Source organism: Dermochelys coriacea, chromosome 11 (genome assembly GCF_009764565.3).
Source record: "Dermochelys coriacea isolate rDerCor1 chromosome 11, rDerCor1.pri.v4, whole genome shotgun sequence".
Classification (NCBI taxonomy): Eukaryota; Metazoa; Chordata; order Testudines; family Dermochelyidae; genus Dermochelys; species Dermochelys coriacea.
In genome coordinates, this window is record NC_050078.2 from 63,345,546 (window position 1) to 63,370,712 (window position 25,167).

A 25,167-nucleotide genomic window follows, 5' to 3' on the forward strand; every position below is an offset into this window, starting at 1 on the left:
AGCCAAACAGAAGCAGAAGGGCCAGACTTCTTAATAAAACTGAAGTCAGTGGTCACTAGAGTTCTCAGTGAAGCCCTGGCCACCTTGTGGGGCGAGAGTTTAACAATATTAGTGATTAAAAGGTACCGAATTTGGGATTGAGAGAGATCACTGAAGAAGTTAATAGTAAAAGCAGTTGGTAGTGCAGCTGTTACCACACAGCTCATGCAGGTGGCAGCCAGACTGCTTCCATTGCATGAGTGAGGGATGCATTTCTCTGAACAGTTTAGATATTAGCTTACTAAAAACATGTCAAGACAGTTTTCTAAATTTAATTTTTCATCCACCTTTCTCTTCTTCCATTTATCCATCCAAGGGTCTTTTATTGCACTTGTAGTAGCCAAGTGTGGTATTTTCTAAGGACCTGATTCTGTCACACATTGAGTAATAGCAAGAAGTGACATTCAAGTCAACATGGGCATGAACCAATGGCAGTTGAAATCACTGGAAATATTCTCATTGACTTCAGGAGGTGTTGGGTCAGACCTAAATGCAATCATGGAACTCATGGAATAAATTCCTTCATTTCTTCAACCACCTGGTAAATTCCAGAACAATGTGATAAACTCTGGAGCCATGTAACACACTGGATTTACACATTTGATTTTCTCATCTGTTCTCTGCCCACCAGCCCAGGAGTACTCTTAGCATTCCAACCTTTCAGATAGCAACTATTTTGTTTTTTTTTTAAACAAAAGAACCTTCCACAGCATTCTATCTATCTTCTCCCCAAATATGAATCAAGTAAAACCTGGACTGGAAAATTATTGTGGTCCAAGCTCCTATCTCAGATTGGTAATGTTCAGAGCAGTAACAGTATTGGTTAAGGTTAACATTAAGGTCCCATATCTCCTGGCAGCTAGGGGCTAGTAACACCTGTTGTGTCCCATTATTCCATTAGAAAAACTGACATCACTGATTACCCATAACATGCAACATTCATTTCTAGCCCTGGAAAAAATTTGATTGTTTCTTGAGTTTTTAAAATGTGTGTGTGTGTGTATATATAGATAGATAGATAGTTGGATTAATTCTTCTATCATTTGATGCCTGTACAAAATGTTCTACTGTAGGTTTTCTTCAAAATGTGGGATAAATAAAATTCAAGATGGTGTAAAATGGCATAAAGGTTTTATTGACCCTAATTTGGGAGGATTTACATAATTCATTTCTGGCTTCACCACAAGTAATATTAATAAGTAATGTGGCCAGGCCAATAAAAACTTTATATATGCGTCCATGTGAGTATATATGTGAGCATATATAATACATATACCATTAGACTGGAGTTTTAAATAACTTTGCATTTTGGAAACAGTAAAGATATTAAAAGTTTAACTGAATCTTTAAGCAGTGTTAGTATCTTGTTGCACTTAAAATCTTTATGTGCCACAGAGCAAAGTTTAAAATACAACTGTATCTGATTAAGTAGGTGTTAACAAAATTCATACTTGCTGCTGATTTTAATCTATATTAATGTGGGCCTCACTTTGCTAGCATAGTGCTCCTTTTTTGGTTTTTTAAAAGCTGAGCAGGAAGTATCCCACTTTGGTAAATATTACTTTTTAAAGGGTTGATCCACTCTGATGAGCCATTTAATGGAAAAAGGGAGAGAGAGCTCAAGAAGACTCCAATAGGCATTCATTTAAATGTTACAGCAATTGATAGAGAGGTGAGAAGTACCGTAAGCTAGGAGCTGTTCCTCTGGTCAGCATCCTCTGAGCACACAGTAATTGATATCCCATACTCTTGCAACAGCTGAAAAAACAAAGCAGGACATGGAAACATGTCCACTACATAACAGCCATAGGAAGTGAGAGAAGGCGGGTGTTACACTTTAATAGAAAGTGAATTACCAACCATTTTGGTTCCACTTCAGATGTAATTCGACAAAGAGAATGTGAACTGTGTGTTAGATTCTGTCAGACTGAGCTTTGGAAATTGGCAGCCATGCCTGGTGGAAGAGAGAAGAACTAGCAGTAGCAAGCCTGTGTAAAAAGCCCCTCTGAAAAAGTGGGAGGTCCTCTCATATTTAATAGTAGAAGCTTTTTTTCATTTAAAGAAAAAAAATAGCCTTTGTTGTTGAGGTCAAAAAAGGTACTTTGCAGCGCAATCTACTGTAACAGTGTAATCTAGTGCAACAAAATCTGGCAAGCAAAAACAATCTCAATGGGATTTCACATCTAAAAATCCATGAGAATGACTTTTTGCATGGATCAAGGTATCAGCACATTGTGTTCATATGACAGTATTTCACCCCTTTTGTTGAGATGGATTTGGCATTCTCATTATGAATTTTGACTCCATGTATTGAAAAACAGAGAAGCAATATATACAAAAAGAATGGTGTGTGCACTCACTTTTACAGGACTGTCTGAGGCTCAGTTAAAAAAACAAAACCCACAGCCAATCAGGAGCGAATGTACTGTTACGCGGTACAACCAACAGCAAGTAATAATTCATACTGCAGATACAGCGCAAAACCAAAATAAAACTGTACAAAAGTAACACCAGAACGTTCTAATGTAAGAAAAATTGACATTTACACAGTGCCTTTCACCTAACGATCCCAAAACAGTCAACACATTTTACAACTGCATGTAAAGAGAATAAAATGTTCAGCATGGCTTCTTTGTGGTATTGTTGTAGCCGTGTTGGTCCAGGATATTAGAGAGACAAGACCTGAAGAAGAGCTCTGTGTAAGCTCGAAAGCTTGTCTCTGTCATCAACAGAAGTTGGTCCAATAAAAGATATTACTTAACACACTTTCCCTCTCCATCATCTCTTATGTTACTAGGGCATTTCTGAAAATTGTATTCAGAGATCACTTTACCTGTGGCTATAATGCAGCCACCTATGGAGTGGAATGTGAAAGTTTAACAGTACATACTAATTCTACCCAACAGTTTGTGGCAGAAACTGAAGAACGGTGGAGCTTATCCAATTGAAACTACAGGGAATTTTGAGTAGGTAGACTGTAATTACAATTGAAATTAAGCTCATGCTAATAACCAGGATTTTTAGGCCCAGCAAAGTACTTAAGCATGTGCTTAACTTTGATATTTGGTAGGAATTGGGTGCCTACCTCTCTTAGGCTCCTTTGAAAATCCCAGCCTCAATGCACTCTTAAGGCCCTTTTTTTCAGGTTTTACTGATTTTTACTGAAAAATTCCTGGGTTCTACAACGCTATTATTTGCTTTTTACTGATTTTCACCCAAAATTTGGAACACTCAAATACATAAAAATATTAATTTTGTTAAGAAAATCCAAGACATTACATTAGGTAGATGTGTTCATGTTAATAATAAGTTAGTCTAAGTGCAAATGTGAGGCTATCTGTTAAAGTAAGGCAACAGAGGAAGACACGTGTACACATGCATATTTGTATGTATTGTTAATGTACTGTTCATGAAATAAACCACAGTACTGAACTTTTTACTTTCAGTACTCTTATTTTTTTTATTTGTTGCTTTTTTTTCTACTTCCCCCCCCCCCCCCCAATATTAACACAGTAAACTGTGATAAGTTTTTGCCCTTTTTTTGCCCATTTTTTAAATTTTTGTAAGAAACACTGATACATTCCCAGGAAATGTTAAAATAAAAACTGAAAAAAGGAGGGCCTGTGTCCATACTATAAAACACACAGGAGGTGCAAAGTGGCTGAATCAATGTTACTTGCAGAAACTTAACTTCTTGCATCTCCTAGTTTTTTTGCAATTTGAACTGTGTGTCTTGAACATTGCATGAATACAGTATTTTCCACTTAACATTGTAAACAATAATGAAACAAATTATTTGCTGAATTCTACGACTGTTTTTTGCAGCCACTTGTTAGCATTCTTAACGCAGAATTTATTAGATATTATTGGAGTGAGTATCAACCCTAATGTCATTTTAAGGTAATTCTTTTGTGTGACGAGTGGCTGTTCTCCCTTCTCTTTTGTTATCGAACATCTAAGGAAAGCTCTGTTAGTGAGAGATTACTCCAGTGGTTCCTTGGTCTTACAGAGATTTCATCAGAAATGTTTCTTCTTTTTTAATGGACAATGGAAAATGTTCGACTGTCCATTATTACACTTCTTTGTACACAGTCTACAAATATAAATGGAAATTATAATTACATCTAGTGTTGGGTCACAATGGAAATCACTTTAATCCCAATGTGTAGGTGGGAGGGGGAGAATCAATAAAAAAAAAAACCCTTAACCCTGATCTTTTCTTCTTAGACATTTCATTTCGAGTTGCATCAGCTTGCACCAGAAGTGTTAAAAGTTTAAAAGGACTTCTTCTTCGGTACACAGAGAGCCATTTTGCATCCTTAGAAAAGGAACGCTGTCTTGTACCATCCCCATGTAGAAAACAGCAAGAAGATCCTTTTTAAGCATTTATCAAGTGTTTCGTATTATGTGGAATGCTCCACGTATTCATCCTTTGCTTAATTAAAAAAAAAAAAGAGGGACCATCAAACAATTAAACTTTTCTACTGGAAATAGCACTTACTATGTTTGTACTATAGATGGGTGTGAGCCAAAACCGCAGATCAGAACAGTCCTGAACTTTGGAAAAGTACAGACCTGGGTGTAAAATCACAGCTGGCACTTATTTCTGTGATGGGCTTTGCCAGTTCCCAAAACTCAGACCTTTGAACTTTGGGGATGGATGCTCAATTTGAGATCTGAATTTTATCTTGTTGGCTCATCTCAAGATCTTACATTTAAAATCTGGGTTTTGATAACTTCCAATAGCACAGACTCTGCCATTGAGGTGTGGCACCAAGTGTTCTGTTGTTCTGCAGCTTTGGAGCTACTTCTTACTGCAGAATTGTGTCCTGGAACCTATGGTTTCATTTTTTACAATAGTTTGGGTTTTTAAAAATATTTCCTTTATGCTTTGGGGCATAAGCCAACAACTAACTGATGAGGTTGGGAAGAAGCTTCCTTATTTGGTGGGTTATGCCATAATTGTCCACAATGAAATTTTGTGAAACTTTCTCAGAAAGGATTGATTCTGGCCACTGTGAGAGATAACGTATTGAAATAGATAACCCACTGGTCTGATGATTACATCCACTAAATGTAATTGTTAAGCTCCATTCAGTGCAATATCCTGTTCCTTCATGAGTGCATGCAGAATTCAGAGTTCTCTCTGGACAATGAACATTTATTTGAAAGTATGAAAATCATTTTACTACAGTCTTTCTTTTCTTAAAAGAAAATAATGTAACAGAACTTCTCAATGTGTAGAAGGGATTTTCTTAGCAATCCAAATCTAGTACTTTAGGGGGTTCACTTTCTCCATTAGGTCATTGATTTTGAACCTTAACTATAGTACTTGCTGGGGACTCCCTGGATACAGCTATTTCATGAATTTATTTGGTTCTTCTATTCTTAATATAATTTCCCTTTATAAAGCCCTAATCCAAAATGTATTGAAGTCTTTGGATCAAACCGCAATTAATTTATGCCACCATGTTCCACATTTCATTGCATTATTCTCCTTCCGGCCTCTATTGTATGCAGCCATGGCAAAGCATTCTTTCTACTCTACCTCCCTCTGGGAAGCATCCAGATGCTTTTTACGAACATCCTGCGCAAAGATACATTGCACTATATGGTCTAAAAATACATTGCACTGTGTTGTATCGAAGTGACCTTTGTTATTCATTAGTGAATCAGCAGCCTGGGGAACTGTGGCTTTCAATGAGCTATTTTAATAGGACTTTATTGTCAGTGATGATTTCCTTGATTTAAATATACTGGAATAAGGATAATTCTTTGATTGATTCATAATGTAAAATATTTGTTTCAGTGTTAGAATTTAATTCTTTACATAGTAGTTGGCCAAATTCAGAGATTCCTTCTTTAAACCACTCTGAAATATTTTCCAGATTCTTAACAGGCTCCACTAAGGAGGTGCTATTTCTTCTATTTCCCTCACTTCTGGGAAAATCTTACCACTCCTCTTGGCATGGAGGTTCCCTTATGCAGTGGTTCAGGGGGTGCACATCTTATTCATGAAATATAGATCTGTAGGGTATCCAAGGTGGGCAAGGACTGGAGGATGTGTCTGGGACCAGTGCATTCACTTCTACACATATTCACTGGCTCTTGCACCATGTGGACATGGTGCTCTGCATTCTGTAGGGGAAGATTCCCTGACACACACACTCATACACACACACCCTGTGAAAATCCCCCGCACGCAGCCTAATACCTAGGAATATGCACTAAATTGTTTTTGTGCATCTGACTCTTTTAAACAAGGAAATTAAATGCAACAAAATGAAAAAAATACTTCCAAAACGTTAATGTGGAGATTTTTAAGCACATAAAAGTCAGCAATTATGGTTTCCACATCTGTGAACAGGCCACATTGCTCATATATATCTAAAAGCATTAAAGTTAATGCCATGTATAGTAATAAAAATGCTACATATGCACAAAGGGCTGAGTTACAGTTGCTTATGGGAACTATATCTTGCATTTCCTGAATTTTGTGCAGTTAAAGTCTCTAACGTTGCATTGATGTTTTTTCTCTCTCTCTCTCTCTATCTCTCACACACCCACACACACTATTACATTGTATGTGTTGAGGTGGCATTAGAAGAATTAAATGGATTCACAGCTGTTTCTCACTTTTCACTACAGTAGGCTTCCTGCTACTAGAATTAGGTTCATAAAACGTTCTTAATCTAATCAAATAAGCAGACCATCCCAGTCTGCCATTTTGGAGAAAAGCAAGGACTTTGTAAACAATGAAAACAAGGGAAACAATTGAATGGGAAATTCACACTTCATCACACTGCGTAACAACCTGATAACAAGAAAAGGAGTACTGGTGGCACCTTAGAGACTAACAAATTTATTAGAGCATAAGCTTTCGTGAGCTACAGCTCACTTCATCGGATGCATTTGGTGGAAAAAACAGAGGAGAGGTTTTTTCCACCAAATGCATCCGATGAAGTGAGCTGTAGCTCACGAAAGCTTATGCTCTAATAAATTTGTTAGTCTCTAAGGTGCCACCAGTACTCCTTTTCTTTTTGCGAATACAGACTAACACGGCTGCTACTCTGAAACCTGATAACAGTTAATTACATACAGTATGTATAAAATGCATGCAAGAGACAGAGAATTCAGTCAGAGATGGGACACAAACACTCATTCCTCAGAGCCATGGGTTAACCTCTTAGTAGCCATATATCACTAAAACAGGATTATAGCCTTCTAGTTCTGAATCCTGTCCGTATTACACATTTACTCTTAGCTAACATTTTACAATGCCTGCGGCCATATCTGAAAACTGCAGCTTTCAGAGTAGCAGCCATGTTAGTCTGTATCCGCGAAAAGAACAGGAATACTTGTGGCTAACAAATTTATTAGAGCAAAAGCTTTCGTGGGCTATGGCCCACTTCATCGGATGCGTAGAATGGAGCATATAGTAAGAAGATAGATAGATATATACATACAGAGAAGGTGGAAGTTGCCATACAAATTGTAAGAGGCTCATTAATTAAGATGAGGTATTTTCAGCAGGAGAAAAAAACTTCTGTAGTGATAATAAAGATGGCCCATTTAGACAGTTGACAAGAAGGGGTGAGGATATTTAACATAGGGAAATAGATTCAATATGTGTAATGACCCAGGCACTCCCAGTCTCTATTCAAACCCAAGTTAAAATGGTATCTAGTTTGCATATTAATTCAAGGTCAGCAGTTTCTCATTGGAGTCTGTTTTTGAAGCTTTTCTATTGCAAAATTGTCACCCTTAAATCTTTTACCGAGTGGCCAGAGAGGTTGAAGTGTTCTCCTACCGGTTTTTGAATGTTATGATTCCTGATGTCAGATTTGTGTCCATTTATTCTTTTGCGTAGAGACTGTCCGGTTTGGCCAATGTACATGGCAGAGGGGCATTGTTGGCACATGATGACATATCACATTGGTAGATGTGCACGTGAACAAGCCCCTGATGGCGTGGCTAATGTGATTAGGTCCTATGATGGTGTCACTTGAATAAATATGTGAACAGATTTCAGAGTAGCAGCCATGTTAGTCTGTATTCGCAAAAAGAAAAGGAGTACTTTCAGCATAAGCTTGAAGTGAGCTGTAGCTCACGAAAGCTTATGCTCAAATAAATTTGTTAGTCTCTAAGGTGCCACAAGTCCTCCTTTTCTTTATGTGGACAGAGCTGGCTTGGGGCTCTGTTGTAAGGATAGGTTCCTGGGTTAGTGTTTTTGTTGTGTGGTGTGTGGTTGCTGTAGAGTATTTGCTGGGGGGCTGTCTGTAAGCGAGGACTGGCCTGTCTCCCAAGATCTCTGAGAATGAGGGATCATTTTTCAGGATAGGTAGTATATCTTTGATGATGCGCTGGAGAGGTTTTAGTTGGGGGCTGAAGGTGATGGCTAGTGGCGTTCTGTTATTTTCTTTGTTGGACCAGTCCTGTAGTAAGTTACTTCAGGGTACTCTTCTGGCTCTGTCAATCTGTTTTTTCACTTCAGCAGGTGGGTATTGTAGTTTTAGGAATGCTTGATAGAGAACTTGTAGGTGTTTGTCTCTGTCTGAGGGATTGGAGCAAATGCGGTTGTATCTTAGAGCTTGGCTTTAGACAATGGATCGTGTGGTGTGTCCTGGATGGAAGCTGGAGGCATGTAGGTGAGTATAGCGGTCAGTAGGTTTCCGGTATAGGGTGGTGTTTATGTGACCATCGCTTATTTGCACAGTAGTGTCCAGGAAATGGACCGCTTGTGTGGATTGGTCTAGACTGAGGTTGATGGTGGGATGGAAATTGTTTAAATTATAGTAGAATTCCTCAAGGGCTTCTTTTCCATGGGTCCAGATGATGAAGGTGTCATCAATGTAGCACAAGTAGAGTAGGGGCGTTAGGGGACAAGAGCTAAGGAAGCCTTGTTCTCAGTCAGCCATTACACATATTGAATCTATTTCCCTATGTTAAGTATCCTCACACATTCTTGTTAACTATTTAAATGGGCCATCTTGATTATCACCACAAAAGTTTTTTTTCTCCTGCTGATAATAGCTCATCTTAATTAATTAGCCTCTTACAATTTGTATGGCAACTTCCACCTTCTCTGTATGTAAATATATATATCCTTGCTATATGTTCCATTCTATGCATCCGATGAAGTGGGCTGTAGCCCACAAAAGCTTATGCTCTACTAAATTTGTTAGTCTCTAAGGTGACACAAATACTCCTGTTCTTCTTTCAACTGCAGTTGTGCTGTGGAAAGGAATGGGGCAGGACTGCTCAAGTAGTCTACATCCTCAGTGATCTTCCGAGCTCTGCTCTGTGGAGGCTTCCGTGTTTCACTAACGGCATGGGGAAGGGTTGAGATGTGGAAGAGCTTGGATCGATCCATGACTAGGCAAATCCACTGACCATTTCCCTTCCACAGAAGATGGTGGTGTTTACACTGTAATTTTTCTTTAATTTATCTTGCGTACTGCACTGTCTCTAGTGTAAAAAGTGGGCTACACCTGGACTGATCTGTATTAGGCAAAATGGTGGTAAAACCCCCATGCCCTGCTCCTCAGTTTTGAGCCAGAAAAGGAACAAATGGCAGAGACTCCCTGAAGTCCACTGGGGACTTTGCTATTGACTTTACGTGGAAGATGCTCAGATACTACGGTGTTGGGCAGCAATATAAAAAATGGCAATTCTGTAGGCAGTGTAAAACCTTTAGTTAGTGTGTCTAATCTACAGTTGTTCCCCAGATTCAGCTGCACTTATGCTAGTGATCTTAATAAAGGCATAAACATAGCTAAAATGTGCCCCGATACAAGGGTTATTGCAGCCATAATTTTGTTGTACTAGTCTCTAGGCAACACTACAGCTACTGTATGCATTGTGCTGAGGATTCCTGTCCTCTTCGCCTCCGAGATTCCCAGTTCACAGGTGTGCACTGGTTCCAGGATTTGGCCCCTGTTATTTAGGACCAAACTTGAGGAGCCTCACAAAGTTTGTAACCTTGCTTGTGGCTGGAAATTGAGTAGTTGTCAGGTATAATTACCTGATTTGCCTTCAAAAATATGGAGATTTACACACCTTGTAAGTCCCTTAACTGCAGCTGTAAAATTATATGTTCAGTCACTTATCCTATTATAAACCTTTAGATTTAAATTATTGCAGCTGATGTTTCCTGACTGGCTGAAGAGGGGGTAGTTAGTCAAGTGTTAATGGAGTGCAGTATGTTGAGAAATCTATAGTCTACACCAGCGGTTCTCAAACTGTGGGTCAGGACCCCAAAGTGGGTCGCTACCTTGTTATATTGGGGTCACCAGGGCTGGGGTTAGATTTGCTGGGGTCCAGGGCTAAAGCCTGAGCCCCACTGCCCGGGGCCAAAACCCAAGGGCTTCAGCCCAGATGGCTGGGCTCAGGTTACAGGCTTCAGCTTTGGCCACCTGACCCAGGGCAGTGGGAGTCAAGTGGGGCCAGGCTTTGGTCCTCCCTTCTGGGGTTGTGTAGAAATTTTTGTTATCAGAAGGGGTTCACGACGCAAGGAAGATTGAGAACCGCTTGTCTACACACATTTACATATGCTGGTAGAAGTAAATGTCTAGATTCAAACAAAATACAAATAAGGAATAAACGATGAATTTACAGTTTCTTTGAGTTGTTTAGGAACAAATCAATAAATCAACAATGTGGGTTGAAATAGCATCTAAAGAAAGACACAACAACTGTCAGCTTCCTTAGGACATTTAGTTTTGGTTTTACTGCAAGGAAGAAAAAACAAAACAGGACATCTCAGTGAGTTTAACTGAATCCAGAAACAAAAAGAAATGAAGGGGAAAATAACCAGTTACCATTAATTCCAACTGTGTATCTTCTTTATGTATTGAAGCATGATTTTACCACCCAGTTTGTACCATGGGAGGTATAGCTGACAGCCGTGCTCCATCATGGCAATGGGGGGAAAACTGCTAGGAATGCTTTAATTTAGATGAAGGATGATTTAAAAAAAGAAAAAAAGCTTGGTAATAACATTAATAACCCATTCTTACTAGCCTGCTGAAGACAGTATGTTCAGATCCCAACGGCTGAATAGTGAAAACCTCAGCTTGGGTTGTTGTTACTTCGAAAGACTCTTTTAATGACTTCTATTATTTGTTGAAAATCATTTTAACAACACAGCTGAATAATCACTGTGCTTTAAATTCATTTCATGTGACGAATGGAAAGGAATTTGGTTTAAGTGTCTTTCAAAGCGCTGTGCAAAATGAGTTGGATACTTGTAGTTCAGCGAGTGTACAGGCAAAAGGAGGAACTATTATATGTTTAGCAATAGCTCTCATGCGGCCCTGACATTACATACAACCTGTGTGCTTTTTTTAAGAGAAGAAATTTTGGATGGGGCCCTGGGATTACCTTTTTAAAAACACCATGAGACCTTTAATTTCCACCTTGGCAGCTCCCAGAAAAGCAGCAGTACTTGGTAGGACACTGGACTAACCTGCGTTCAACTCTTGGTTCTTCCACTGATTTGCTGGGTGATCTTGGTCAAGTCACCTTACCCCCTCTCTGCTTCTCTTTCCCTGTTACCCTATGTCTGATTTGTCTAGTTAGACAGTAATCTTTTGGGGGCAGGGACTCTCTCTTACAGGGTCTAGTACAATGGGGTCCCAATATTAACTGGAAGCCTCTCGGGGCTCATGTAATACAAATAACCTCCAGAGAGACTTCGGTGTAACCTGGCTCACAGTAGTGGCAGTGTTGCACCTGTTCAGTATTTGTCATCCTTGGGTATGAGTCTAAATTTAAAGGGAGTATTCAGCGGGGTCCTGAGCTTTCTTTTCTTTTGCCAGCTTCAGATGTGTGAGCTTGATTTTTTTTTCTTCTAAATACCGAGTGACTTTTAGTGTATTGAGCAGATAATACTGAAAATAACCCTCTTACATAGGCTTCATTTGTTTAACATTTGAAAATACAAGATTCCTCATGTAAACATTGATTTAATAGATTTTTCTACACTCAGAATGTAACTTGATTCCCGCTTACTCCCACCCCGAGCACAAAATCTCCCCTTGGTTCACACCTGCCCACAGGTCATAAGACCCCTGTGTTACAATAGTCAAGACAAGTGGGATAGGATTCCCATTAGTGCATAACTCCCTTGATTGGTCAGAGAAGTTATTGCAGTATGATGCAAGATAGTCTTGCAAAAGGCTGAGAACTTTTGTCTCTATAGTGAGCTTTCAGCGCTTGCTGATCTAGGAAACAAAAGGCCAAGGGGAAGTGAAATCTAATCCAGGCCTTTCATGTGATAGCACATGGAGGTTCCCAGTGCAAGAGACACGACTGCCTAGTATTGAGTCTGGGTTGCTGATGCCAAGAGCTTAATGACTCAAAAGGCATTATGCAGTGTCAAATAATGAGTAACGTTCGAAATGACATGTGGTAACAACTCACCACTTAAGTTACCGATCTCTTTAAGACCCTTGTAAGCTTGAAAAGATCACAGAACAGAAATGTCTTGCTCAATAAGCAGTTGTTTATTCTATATACCCCACCAGAGGAGATGTACCACGCTTGAGAGCCGATGAACAAAATAAGAGGGAGGAGCTAGGGAAGATTACCAGAGCAGTTGTCTTGTATCCGTATCAGGCACTTATAAAATGCCAACCACTGTGCTTTGAGTTTTTTTGGTTTTTAACCTAATTACTTAATTATCATGGCTCCTGATATTTGTAGGCTGGATTTTATGAATGGGATTTTGCTCAGAGGGTGGGATTTTCAAAAGTTGGCCTAATTCCTTCCACTGAAATAAATTGGAGTTTCACGCTTACTTTCGGTAGGAGCAGAGTTTAGTCAGTGCTGAGTGTTTTGTGAAAATCCCTCCCTAAATTCTGATGCTGGCCAGAGTAGAGCACAGAAGAGGCTCGGTAAAGTTGCGTTACAGTGGTGCTCATAGGTACAAAAGGAATCATTAAGCTCCCTAGGGAAAGCCTCACATCATGTGTTGTAATCTCCTGGTAGAAGTTTAAAATGTTCTTTCAGGTTACTAAATTGCTTTTTTATTATTCTTATTCTTATTCTTATTATTCCTGTACCTCTTTTGGCCAATGTGGAAAGTTGTCATCTGTAGCTAAATTCTCTGTTTTGGTCCCAATTTTGAGAGGCACTGAGAACCTGATAAATATCTTCAACTCCTAATAAGTTCAGTGGGAGCTCTGGGTGCCCAGCACCTCTCAGAATGAGTCCCTATGCTGCTGCTCCTGTGGCGTCACCATTACAGAAAGTTTGCAACCATGGCAGTCCATTCTCTGTGATCCTCTGCTAATCTCTTTATGGACCAATACTCCTTTTAATCCACCCAGGATACCACATTGTCCATCCAAGACCTTATTTTTCTGCCTTATGTTCTTCTGCCATCAAGTTTCCTTTCCAGTGCCCATAAACATGCATCACCCGCTGAACCCCTTAAAATGTGCCCTGCAAACATACGCAATGTTTTCATAAAATCTCTGACTAGCATTTGCTGAGTTCATCATCTCCAATACTTTTTATTGGTTAGAGGCTATCCATGATGTGCTTTCAAATAGAAAAAGGCCTGATTTTGCAGTCACTTAAGGCTGGTCTACACACAGTTTTTGTCCTGTTATAACTATACCAATATAAGCACCTTTATATGGTCTAATTGCACACACATATGTGGGAATTTACTACTTTATACTGGTTTCTAAACTATATTCAAAACTTTAACTCTTTTCTTATAGCAGCACAAAAACTGTGCAGACAAGTTCTTACACTAGGGTCAGTTGGGGTAACTGTTGAAGTTAGAGGAGTTTCAACAGTGTAAAACTGCTGTGAACGGAGGATCAGGCCCTAGGTATCTGCTTTGTGTCTGTAATTTATCCCTGCCAGAATTCCCAGCAAACTGTGAGGGACCTCTCCTCCTTGCAATACAAAGCAAACACAAGTAGCAAAAGTAGATGTTTTTCCATTCCCCCCCCCAGTAACATAGGTCATGAAATGATCATTATTTTTATGGGTCTGCAAAGCCTATAGAAATCAAAGCTATGTAATATGCATTGCAAAGTGTTCTGCTAATCCTGTCCAACCGCATTCATGCCTTCATCAGGGATGAGGGGTCTGGTAACTGGAAACCTGACACTGAAGGAATTCCAAACAACAGTCCTCCAACTAAAAACAGCTCTCTCTGCGTGGCATGTGCTACATGAGGCACTAGGATTGTATTCGTTTACATTATCCAATTTTTTTAGTCGTGCATTGTTGATAAAAGAACAGGAGGAGAAAGCACCTCCACCAGCTCAGCCCATAAATAATCTGTGTGTGGTGTGTTTGAGGTTAGTATGGCATTGCTAGACATCTGCCTTCTGCTGAGAGGTGCAGCCGTCTCCCTGACAGAGCAATGCCTTGTGCTGCAGTTTCCTCCTCGTGCTAGGATACAACATTTGATTTCATTCGTTTAAATGCAAAAAAACATGTTCTTAATTGATAAATGTTTGTTTGAAATGACACAGAAAATTTGTTTTAGGAGTAACCAGCCTGCAAATGAGAGACTTCAGTGAAACTCAGACCCATGTAGTGACTTTTTTTTTTAAAACCTGCATTGACTCTTTAGGTATTGCACACTGAATATTAAGCTACTGAAGTTCTTGGTGCTCAGATTGAACCAGCACTGCTTTCTCTATTATGTGCCGTGACTTTAAATATCAGAGCGCGAGACTACATAGCCATTGAGCCAGGATTTTTAAAAATATAAGTCAAACAGTTTTATAAGGTCCGCTCTCAGAAGAAACACTTCATACGTTTGGTTTCAGAGTAGCAGCCTTGTTAGTCTATATTTGCAAAAAGAAAAGGAGTACTTGTGGCACCTTAGAGACTAACAAATTTATTTGAGCATAAGCTTTCGTGAGCTACAGTTCACTTCATCGGGTGCATCCAATGAAGTGAGCTGTAGCTCACGAAAGCTTATGCTCAAATAAATTTGTTAGTCTCTAAGGTGCCACAAGTACTCCTTTTCTTTTTTCATATGTTTGTTGTAAGGTTGTTTGTTTGCCTCATTTAGTTCCTAGATCTGTTCTTGGTTTTTATCTTCTTCTTTAATCCTGTATATGTAGTTAGGGCCCTTATCACAGAGAACAGGCAGCACTCCATTGTGATGCATACATAGAGAGTGCTTTGCTGACGTCCTGGGACACAGACAGGACTCTGTTCTCTTTGGCACTCTAATCACCACCTTTGTTGCCTCATGCCATCACCCAGGATCTCTCTAAGTCTTGCATAGACTAAACAGTCATGGAAGAGGATGCAAAAGAGGCTGCAGCCAAGTATGGGTTTCCATTGGGTACAAAATACATGACTTCTTGAGGTGTATTTTAACAAGTACTTCCTGTCAGAGTAGGAGAAATTTTTTTTCTTTGATAGCTGGAGAATTACTGAAATGGGGACAGCACAAGACTCAAGAGAGCAGAAGTTGAGCAAGCGGGAGGGGAAATGATTCGTAGTCCATTTGAAACTTTTTTTTATTGACAGCCATTTAACGTCAATCACTAATTAACATTTTGGAAAGAGGAAGACCTTCCTTAAAGAATCTGCTCCTTTCAGTTAGATTGTAAACACCCCTGAAAGCTCTCTGAGATTCGTAGCAAAACCAAGGAATATCAGATTTGACATTCTTGATATTTCTAAGGTAAAAACAAGCAGGAAAAGAAAACATTTTCAAGCCTCCTTTATCCATCAGCAAGAACTAAAAAAGGGCACAAGCACAATATTTTAATCCTCCTTTGCAGGTCACCTTTAAAACAAGGGTTATATTGGGCTCCTAATTACAAAAATGGATCAGAGTTCCTAACTGATCCGTGTTTTTGAAGATCAACCAGCACAGCTCCGAACCAGTAGGTTAAGGTTGAAACAAGTTGGCAGGAAGTGTGGGGAAGTTTGCGTTACTTCTATCGGTGCCATACCTTTTCTGTGGGGGTGGGGAATCGTATTTCCCATCATCACAATTCAATAAACAGGCTTTTGAAAGGCACTTTGCCTACATCATGTCACCGTTAGGTGAGAGAGTTTTCATGCGGCTCTAATGGCTTTGATTCCTTCCTTGAAGTCTGTGCTCCTGCCTTCTCTCTTCCCAGAACTTCCTTAACAAGAAGTATATTAATGTAACTGGTCCTGCATCTTCTGCTCCCAACTCCTTCACTGGGAAAAGGCACAAGTGAGCCAGTCAGTAAAAGGCTGAGCTATAAGATCAGCACGTTCCTGTGTGTAAGTTCCCCATCTGCAGCCAGCCATTAAGCCCACTGGCCCTCTAGGTCAAACAACTGACCAGAAAGCAAACAGCTGAGGGTCAGAGCAGCTCATGCTCAGCAAGTCCTCCGAAAGGGCACACTCCTATCAAGCCCTTTGGAGTGGCTGGACCTGCTTGACCCAATTTGTGGGGTTTGGATGGGTCCCATGGGTCAGTGATTTTCCACTTCTAGTTGTTGGTCTGACCCACAAACTGTGGGTCACTGGGGAGGTGTGAACTAGCCTTCTGAACTCTGAACCCACCAGGAGCTAACAAAAACAGAGTGGGAGGGGGAGAGAATTTCATTAGGGCCTCTGCCGAGGGAAAATGCAGAGTTGTTTTCTTCTACTCAGAAGTGAACACCGTGTCCAAGGGGCTGCAATTGAAAAGGTGTTTGGTTTGGCTTGGCTTATGGGTGGTTGTTTTTTTTAAAGAAAAGTAATAACATACACAAGCAGACTGTATAAGATCAGATGAAAATTGAGGTGCTTCAAAGTAGCTCTCTGGAATCACCATTATTAGAAATTGCCCCCAAATCTCCCTTTATTCGTGTGAGTGCAGCTTTTCCTGGGGACGACATTTCTGATGCTGCAGGTTGGCATCTGTGTGTGTGTGGGCGGGGGGGAGGGGGGAATGCCTTAAAAATACTGACTTTCGGTTCACTTTAAAAAAATAATAAAATGGATGTTCAGAGTTGGTCAGGTGCCAGCTATCTTTCCTTTTCTTAGTCTTACAAATTCTTAGCTGCTGGTTAATGTGATATAGGGAGTGGGGGGCTCCAAAAAGTGCTTCGAGCCACTCTCTGACTCCCTTTTAAAATCACTAATGCCAGCAGGCCTAGAGTTGGGAGGAAATCACCCGTACTAAACCAACAAGCATGAAGGCGGGGGAGGGGAGGGGAGTGAGTAATAGAAACATAGAGCAAAAGGCCAGAAGGATCATGAGATGATCTAGAATGAATCATCAGGGAATAGTTCAGTTTCAACGTTCAGGGCTTATTATAAATAGGAACAATGGCCTGGGTCATCCCCTCCTCTCCTTTCAGAAATACCCTGGGGAAGTGAGCTGGGTAAAGGGGGCTGACACATACACAAGGACCCTCTGTTGAGTTGTCCTCAGATCGTTCCCCTTCTGGGGTCGCCAGCGGAGCAGAATTGCCAGGGCTTCCCCAGCCTTCCCTGCCCACAGAGACTCCCTTGAAGTGTTCGGATCATGGCTTTTTATCCGAAGGGTGCAGAAGTATTAACACACTGGCTTTTCCGAAGCGTCTGTGTGAAGTGGAACCATGTGCCTGGCTCTACCCACGCCTTCCCCAGCCTCACCATCCCCCAGCTGCCAATCCCGACCCCATAGGCATAGCTGAGCCATTTGTACTCCACCCCCAGAAGAGGGGCCTGGAGAGGGAACGCCCTGCATGGGTAAAACTGGCCATCAAACTTAATTCCAACACTCTGACGGTGGAACCTGGTTTCTTCCTTTCCAAATGTTACTCTGGACCACGGGTGAGAAAGCTTTTTGGCCCGAGAGCCACATTGGGTTGCGAAATGATATGGAGGGCCTGGTAAAGAAGGCTGTGCCTCCCCAAACAGCCTGGCCCCCGCCCCCTATCTGCCCCCCTCAGAATCCCCCCCATCCAACCCCCCCCCCACTCCTTGTCCCCTGACTGCCCCCTCCCTGGATCCTGCACCCTTAACTGCTCCCCCGGGACCCCACCCCCTATCCTACCCCCCCAGTCCCCTGACTGCCCCGACCCCTATCCACCTCCCCGCCCCCCAACAGGCTCTTCAGGACTCTCATGCCTATCCAAACCCCCTGTCCCCTGACCCCCCCGACCCATCCAACCCCCCCTGCTCTTTGTCCCCTGACCACCCGGGACTCCACCCCCATCTAAGCCCTCCTGCTCCTTGTCTCCTGACTGCCCTGACCCCTGACAGGCCCCCCAGGACTCCTGACCCATCCACCCCCAAACACACAGTTCTTGTCCCCAGGACCCCACCCCCTATCCAATCCCCCCTGCTCCCTGTCCCCTGACTGGCCCCCGGGACCTCCTTCCCCTTCCTCCCCTCCACCCCCTTACCATGCCGCTCTGAGTGGCAGGACAGGCTTGTTGGAAAGCCTGGGAGGTGGGCGGGCGCAAGCCACGCTGTTTGCCTGGTGGCGTGGCTGTGGGGGAGGGGCCGGGGGCGAGCCTCCCCGGCTGGGAGCTCAGGGGCCGGGCAGCACAGTCCCGCAGGCCGTAGTTTGCCCACCTCTGCTCTGGAGGGTTCCATGCCCCCAGCACACTCAGCTCTCCTGAAAAGAAGCCATTCCCTCTACACTACAACATAAGCCCCGACTCCGTGGGTGCTCCGGAGCTAGAGCACCCACCAGCAGCCCCGCCAATCAGCTCCTATCCCTCCCTCCCAGTGCCTCCTGCCCGCCCTCCCGGGGTGCAGGAAGCACTGGGGGGGGGAGGAGTGGGGGCGAGGGTGGACCGAGGTGGGGGTGGAGCAGAGGCAGGGGCTTGGGGGAAGGGGTGGAGTGGGGGCAGAGTACCCCCTGGAAAAGAGGAAGTCAGCACCCATGCTCTACAGCTGCCCCTCCTCCAAGCTGTGTGGACAATGCTCCTTCTTTGCTACACCCAGACCCTTGAAGAGTGAAGGTGTGTTGAGGGTGCAACTGGTGATGCACGGCAGCTTGTTCCAATAGCAACTCTAATTGCAGCTTTAACAGAATCTGTTTTCCACCAATTACATTTGAAATACTTTAAAACCATAAGTTCAGCTTTGCGTTAAGGGCCCAATTCAAAGCTGCCCAGACGTCCACTGGGCTTTGCATCTGTCCTTAGCATGTTTGCATTATTTTGATTTTTTTAAAGCATGATTAGCAAAAGTTCTGTCTAAAGATAACAGCTGAGAAAAATTACATGAAAACATATGACCGTTATCTTGACAAAGATCCTTTTAAGCATTGCTCATCTTTCTCTTGAATCTTGAAAAAGGAAACTAATACCAAGTATGGCACACTAACATTTGTTCCCTTTTTTTTGTACCTTGACACACAACTGCTTCCGCTTTTAATTTCTCTTCCGCTTTAATTTTCTCCGCTTTTAATTTCAAACATGAGCTTCCAGTTGCAAGATATGGTGTGGATGGCTCGTCAACCAGTCTTGTCGTCATTCCTACCACCTCTGATAGAAACACACAGAGCAACCCTTTGGTTTGCTGTGGAAGTTGAACTTTGTTGCAAGGCCTACAGTGTGAGAGTAGAGATACCAGTTGTCTGAACACATGGGGGGTTAAGAGGCCTTTTAGTATCTCAGAGGGTGGCTTCAACCCCTTCAGCACTTTGCCTGGACTGTCTCATGAAAAAAACAGGAGGGCCTGTCTTTTATAATGTTCTGTTTTTAAAGCAAAACGTCTCTGGGGACTGTAGGGTCCTAAAAGTCCAAGGCCTGGAATTCTTCCTTTCTCTCTTTCCATTTTAAACAGGAAACATTTGCACTAAGCAATTCCAGGGGGAGTGTTGTAGGTTCATTTCAAGGCAGATAATGTTTGTTCGTTGCCTATGTCTGTGATTTACCCCATGGGCTTAAACGAGTGCAGCAGAAACACATGTTGTGTTTCACTTCATGCAAAACAATTTTCAATGGCATCTGGGAGGGAAGCCCGGGTTAAGAAATGAGAAGCATGCTTATAAAATCCCTGTGTGAACAAAAGAGAGAGTTTGGTGGAGGAAGTAAAAGTCATCAGCAAATTTGACACCTGAAATCTTTTACAATAGAGATTTTTTTAATAAATCCACAAAAATTTATTTCAACAACAGCCTGATGAGTTTAGTCCTGTGCCCCTAGGGCAGGTGTATCTAATTTACGTTTTCAGTCTTCTCTTTGGGTCAAAATCCTGCAGTTCCTTCAGCTTGTCTTCAGGCAAAAAATTCCACTGAAGTCAATGGGAGGTTTTGCCTTAGTGAAGTATAAGGACATTTGCAGTCACAACGGTAAAACTCCTAATCGTGCTGAACTGTTGTGGATGCTGCAGTGACGTATCTATACAGAACAATTATTTTTGCCATTTAGAAGTATCACATGTTAAACTATTCTAGGGAGAAATATCAATCCCTCATTAGTGTAAATCATGGAATTTAAGACAGAAAGGTACAGAGGAGACTTTATAGCACATCCTCTGGGATTACATGGTCACATGTTGCTTTTCACATGCACCAGAGCTTGCCAAGCCCTTATGGATGCAGACAAGTTACAGAACAGACTTAACATCAGGCTCTCCAGCTCACCAGGGGGGTTTTGAAACCTCGCTGGCGGCTAGCCCATTAAACACAGATACTGTATCCTAACATCCCTTTTGTTTCTTCCAGGAGTTCCAAGATTTCCAACTATGGTGTTTTGGGAGTTTTATAGTCTGACATGTTAGAAGAAAAAAGTGGGCCAAGGCTGGGAGGTGTGATTATTTGTTCACATAAGGCGTATGGGATTTGCAAAGCTGTAGCCCAAACTCATCTGTTTATCCTCAGGCTAGATAAGACACAGTCAAACACACATTGTTTGAAGGATCTTTGTTTCCATTTTGGCAAATGGATCAAGGGAGGCTGGCTTTGTGAGCTGCAGAGCTCTTCCTTTGTCAGTGGGCTGTGATGTGCGCAGGACCCTTGTGCCCAGTGTCCTGTGTATTAGAAATATTGCATCAAGTTCTGTTTTGACTCACCAGGTCGAGTTACTGCTGAGATGGCATTTCCGGTCCCACATTACATGTAGAACTTTAAGTACAGTGTGCTGCTGGCTTGGAATACTGCTTTATTTATCTAGATGTATTTTCTTTCTTCCCAGATGTGGACCAGCAGAACCAATGGAGTATTTAACAGGGCCACGAGTACTATACAAAGAGAGAGATCTTCCATACTACCAAGGAGGGCAGCCTGCTGTCCACCCCTCTAAAGGAAACTACTCTCGTGCACAAGACATGAGGGCAGCAGAATTGCGGTACCCCCAGTATTACCCAGCCCAACAACTAACCACCCAGCACAAGGGACCCCTCCGCCAGGATGTCCCGCCTTCACCTCCCCAACCACACAGAGTGCCAGCTTATAATGAAATGGGCCGAACAGGACAGCGTGGGAGCAGCCCGGATCAATACCAATATAGACATCAGGATTCCAGGCAAAAGAATCCCATGACTGCAGCTGTATAGCCTGAAACTGGACTTTGTCAACATGGGCTGGGATGAAGGATTCCTGACATTCCCTTTTTTACAGTTGGTCCTAACAAGCTTAACTGCATGTAGGAATGGCGCCTTAACTGGAATCGTTCTTACTGAGCCTGCCTCAGGATTGGTTCGTTTTCCTAGGAATCTTGGGCCATATCAAATTAAGATAGTGTCTTTTAGGTACGTGCGTTACCAGGCATTCAAATGTTTTTAACGCCAGTTAAAAATAGAAAGTGATGGCTGAAAAGTAAGTGTAACTGTTACTACAGCTCAGGGCTATTTACCACATCTGGTTACACACACACACACACACACACACACACACACACAGACACACAGCACGTCACAAGAGTCCATTTTGGATCCACACTGCAGGAGTATTATATCACAGAAGCCTTCTGTGACCTGACACATGTATTCAGTGCAGTGCTCCCTTGCTACAAGGCTCTGCATGGGAGCAGAGTCTTGTGTAATCTAGCGGCACGTGCAGTGGTGAGTTCACAAATGACTTCTGTCCTGTTCCACTCCCACTTGAACCAGCAGTTTTATATTTTGAGAATGCCGTAGTCATTGATTTTTAATCTTGCCTATATCTTCCTCTTTCTGCTTCTTTGCTGGAGCATGCATCTGGTAGCCCTCATTTTTGGTAGTTCTGCATCAAGTTTATCCTCTTTTCATATTGCAAATAATACAGTTTGACTAAAATGAACTAAGCTTCCTCAGCCATACTTGGGCAGTTTGGACAGTATTCATAGAAGTGTCCTACAGGATCATTAGGGGACGAGGCAACCATCTGAAAAATGTCTGTCTGTCTGTTCCCATGTGTATGTATATTATGCAGAGCACAGCTCTTAAATGTAACACCTAGGGCCCAGATGCTCAGCAGCTGTCAATGAGTGTAGCTTCCTTGACTTCAGTGGAGCTAATCCTATTTATACCTGCTGAGGATCTGGCCCTAGATGTGAAGTACAGTAAATGCTATTAAAGTTGTTACTCCATCAAGTATTCAGATGGATCAGGGAGGGCAGAGCCCATACTTGCCCTTGCTTCTTTCCTATCCTTCTGCTGTCACTGTGCATGGCTCCTGCCGTTTGAATTGTCACCTGTTAATGCAGGACCTGCTGCTGATCATTGCAAGGAAGGTCAGGCTCTGGCAGTGCCGGTTCTGTGTGAAGTGCCAAACAATGCCAATTCACCCAGCAGTGCTCCACGAGGCAACTGGAAAAGGGGAGGGGGAAGGAGGCTTGAGGCTTTTAAAAGCAACAGGGGATGGGGAAGAGAATGAGGATAACAGAGGAGAGATTGCTTTAGAAACGTTGGGGGCAAAGAGAAAAGGAACCAGGAGAATGGCTTAAACGATTAAGGCTTTTTAAAACAATTAGGTGAGGAGAGGAGAGAAGCTGAGGTTGATGGAAAAAGAGAAGACGAGGGGAAGGACAAGTGGGGAAGGAGGGAGAGGAAGGTAGGAGAAGGACCTAGCTTCATTCCCCAAGCTCACGGCAGACATTAGCTCAGGGCTGCTCTGCAGTCTCCAGGACTGGGGGGTGGCCTTAAGGAGGTAAAAGATGCTCTGCGGCAGTTTGAAATGTGCCTCCCAGCCATGCGACTTCTCAACTCCACAGACATTTGCTACGCAATCTAACCAGGCTTCAGATGTCATGCTAAGCATTACTTAGGGAACCACGGAGCCTGTAACTAGGAACACATTTTAAGTAGCTTCTGAGTGTCCGTAATTCTTCAAGCTCTGCCTTTGGAAGTAACAGACGCCAGTTTGGGCCCCTCTCCTCTAAGGGAGAGGCCTCGGACCTGGCCTGGCTGACGCCCTTTGGTGTGCAGCAAATGCATCAGGATTCATTGCACAGGTCACCTCCCAGTTATAGATCACACGAAGGGTCCATTCATCTGGTGCGTATCCCTTTATCAGGACTGGTAAGGATTCATTCGATCTCTAGAGACTGGCGCACGGTGTATCTGAGTCTTACACAGGTTTGCACAGCTGCACTCCAAGGGGCTCTTCCAACCATTAGATGCATTCCCATTCCACTGTAAACACTGTGTAGGGTACATGCCACACACAGCCTTGTACTTCTTTGAACGAGCTTTCTGTACTGGGTGGTATACTTGGTTAATAAAGATATGGCAGCCACAGGGTAGCTGCTAGTGACATGAACATCCACCTAAAGTGAAGTGAAAACAAATTAAAATACTTTCTTTTCCTTTTTTGAAATACAGCCCCAGATGCATTTGATCCAGCTGTAAAGAAACTAATATGTTTGTGACAGTGGCTTGATCAAGCCAGACCACAATTAAGAACAGCTCTGAATATAAGCTACTGCCTTATCATTCATTACCTACTAACCCTTCAAATGCTCCGCAGCACAGCTTACAGAACTCATTTCCAGTATTTCATGAGCCAGGGCCAAATAAAAACAGGATAGAAACAGCTTCTGGGTTATTTATGGCCTTTGAAGGGCTTGCTCAATTGTCTCTCTATAACCTGAAACCTCACATTGACTGCAATGGCACCTCTTGGTTAGGGCAGACAGATCAAACGAGCACCTTCCATGTTGTTAATCTTACCCAACAGGTTACACAGAAGAGACTTTAAAAAAAAAAAAAAAAAGTAGGAGATACTAATATAATATATGGACACATCGTACACTGCTGGAAGCTATGAAGGAGAACACTTCTGACCTTGCTGGGGGACAGGAGCAAAAGGTATTACAGACCATCTCATTAATCTGTGGTGCTGGTCTAGGAGAAAATAGCAATTTGCTGGATGAATATCTTGTAGAGGTACGGTATTTGCAAAGCATGGCATATAACTACTGTATATATAGTCTGCTTCTGTGCAATGTAAAATATATGATTTTAGCACCATATTGTGGAAAATATGTACCGTGCAAATTTCACGAGGTGCTACAACTGACAGTTGAAAATACACCACTTGCAAAATCCAAAAGAGCCGTTCAGTAACAGGTTGCTCTTTTCCCCATATGTCCATATGTTTTGGAGTGTTACGTGTCTGAAATGCTCTTGACACATAGTTGCCTCACACTCCTTCATCAAAAATGTGCCAATTCAGCAAAAACCTTCCTGCCGTGATCTGGGTTTGCAACGATAGCCCAGGTTGCTGCAGGAGCCAGAACACTGTACGTTTGCACAGTGGCATGAGTCAAGATTAAACAAGAGCAACCTGCTTGCATGCCAGGAGGGCTGCTGTGACTCCCCAAGACACTGAATAGCAGCACTGGTTTCTGATTCTTGTAAAGGGGCAGTTGAACTGTGAAGGATTAAGAGACACAAATAGAAACCTTGACTTGCTGAGTGACCAAGCACTAGTGATCCACTGACATTGGCCCGTGAGGACACATTATCACTGTGATGATTACTATTATAAGGAGGCTCTGTGGGCACTCCTGCAAAGATGTCTTTGTGAAAAAGGGAGGGGACCCAAGAATAAAAACAACCCTGTCCCTAAATAATGCCTGTAGTCCTGAACACCAGCTCACACAAACCATCCTAAACTAGAAATAGCTTCACATGCTGCCTAATTTTTGTACAGAGTGAAAGTGCTACCTCCTCCTCCTCCTCATAAGCATAGTCAAAGATTTGGTTTTCAGAGAGCGAGTTCTGAGTGAATCCCGTCTCATTACTCTTCTG

At 42.4% G+C, this 25,167-nt stretch overlaps 1 protein-coding gene across 2 annotated transcripts in view; it reads left to right on the forward strand.

Annotated features, from left to right (window-relative positions):
* The window catches only part of PARD3B (par-3 family cell polarity regulator beta), a 644,857-nt gene extending 620,683 nt beyond the window's left edge, over positions 1 to 24,174 (forward strand). For both annotated transcript variants that reach the window (XM_038422313.2, XM_043505628.1), the window contains one exon: positions 21,129 to 24,174. In XM_038422313.2, coding sequence (XP_038278241.1) covers positions 21,129 to 21,489 — 361 coding nt within the window. In that variant the 3' untranslated portion in view covers positions 21,490 to 24,174. The remainder of the gene's footprint in view (positions 1 to 21,128) is intronic.
* The last annotated feature ends 993 nt before the right edge of the window (positions 24,175 to 25,167 follow it).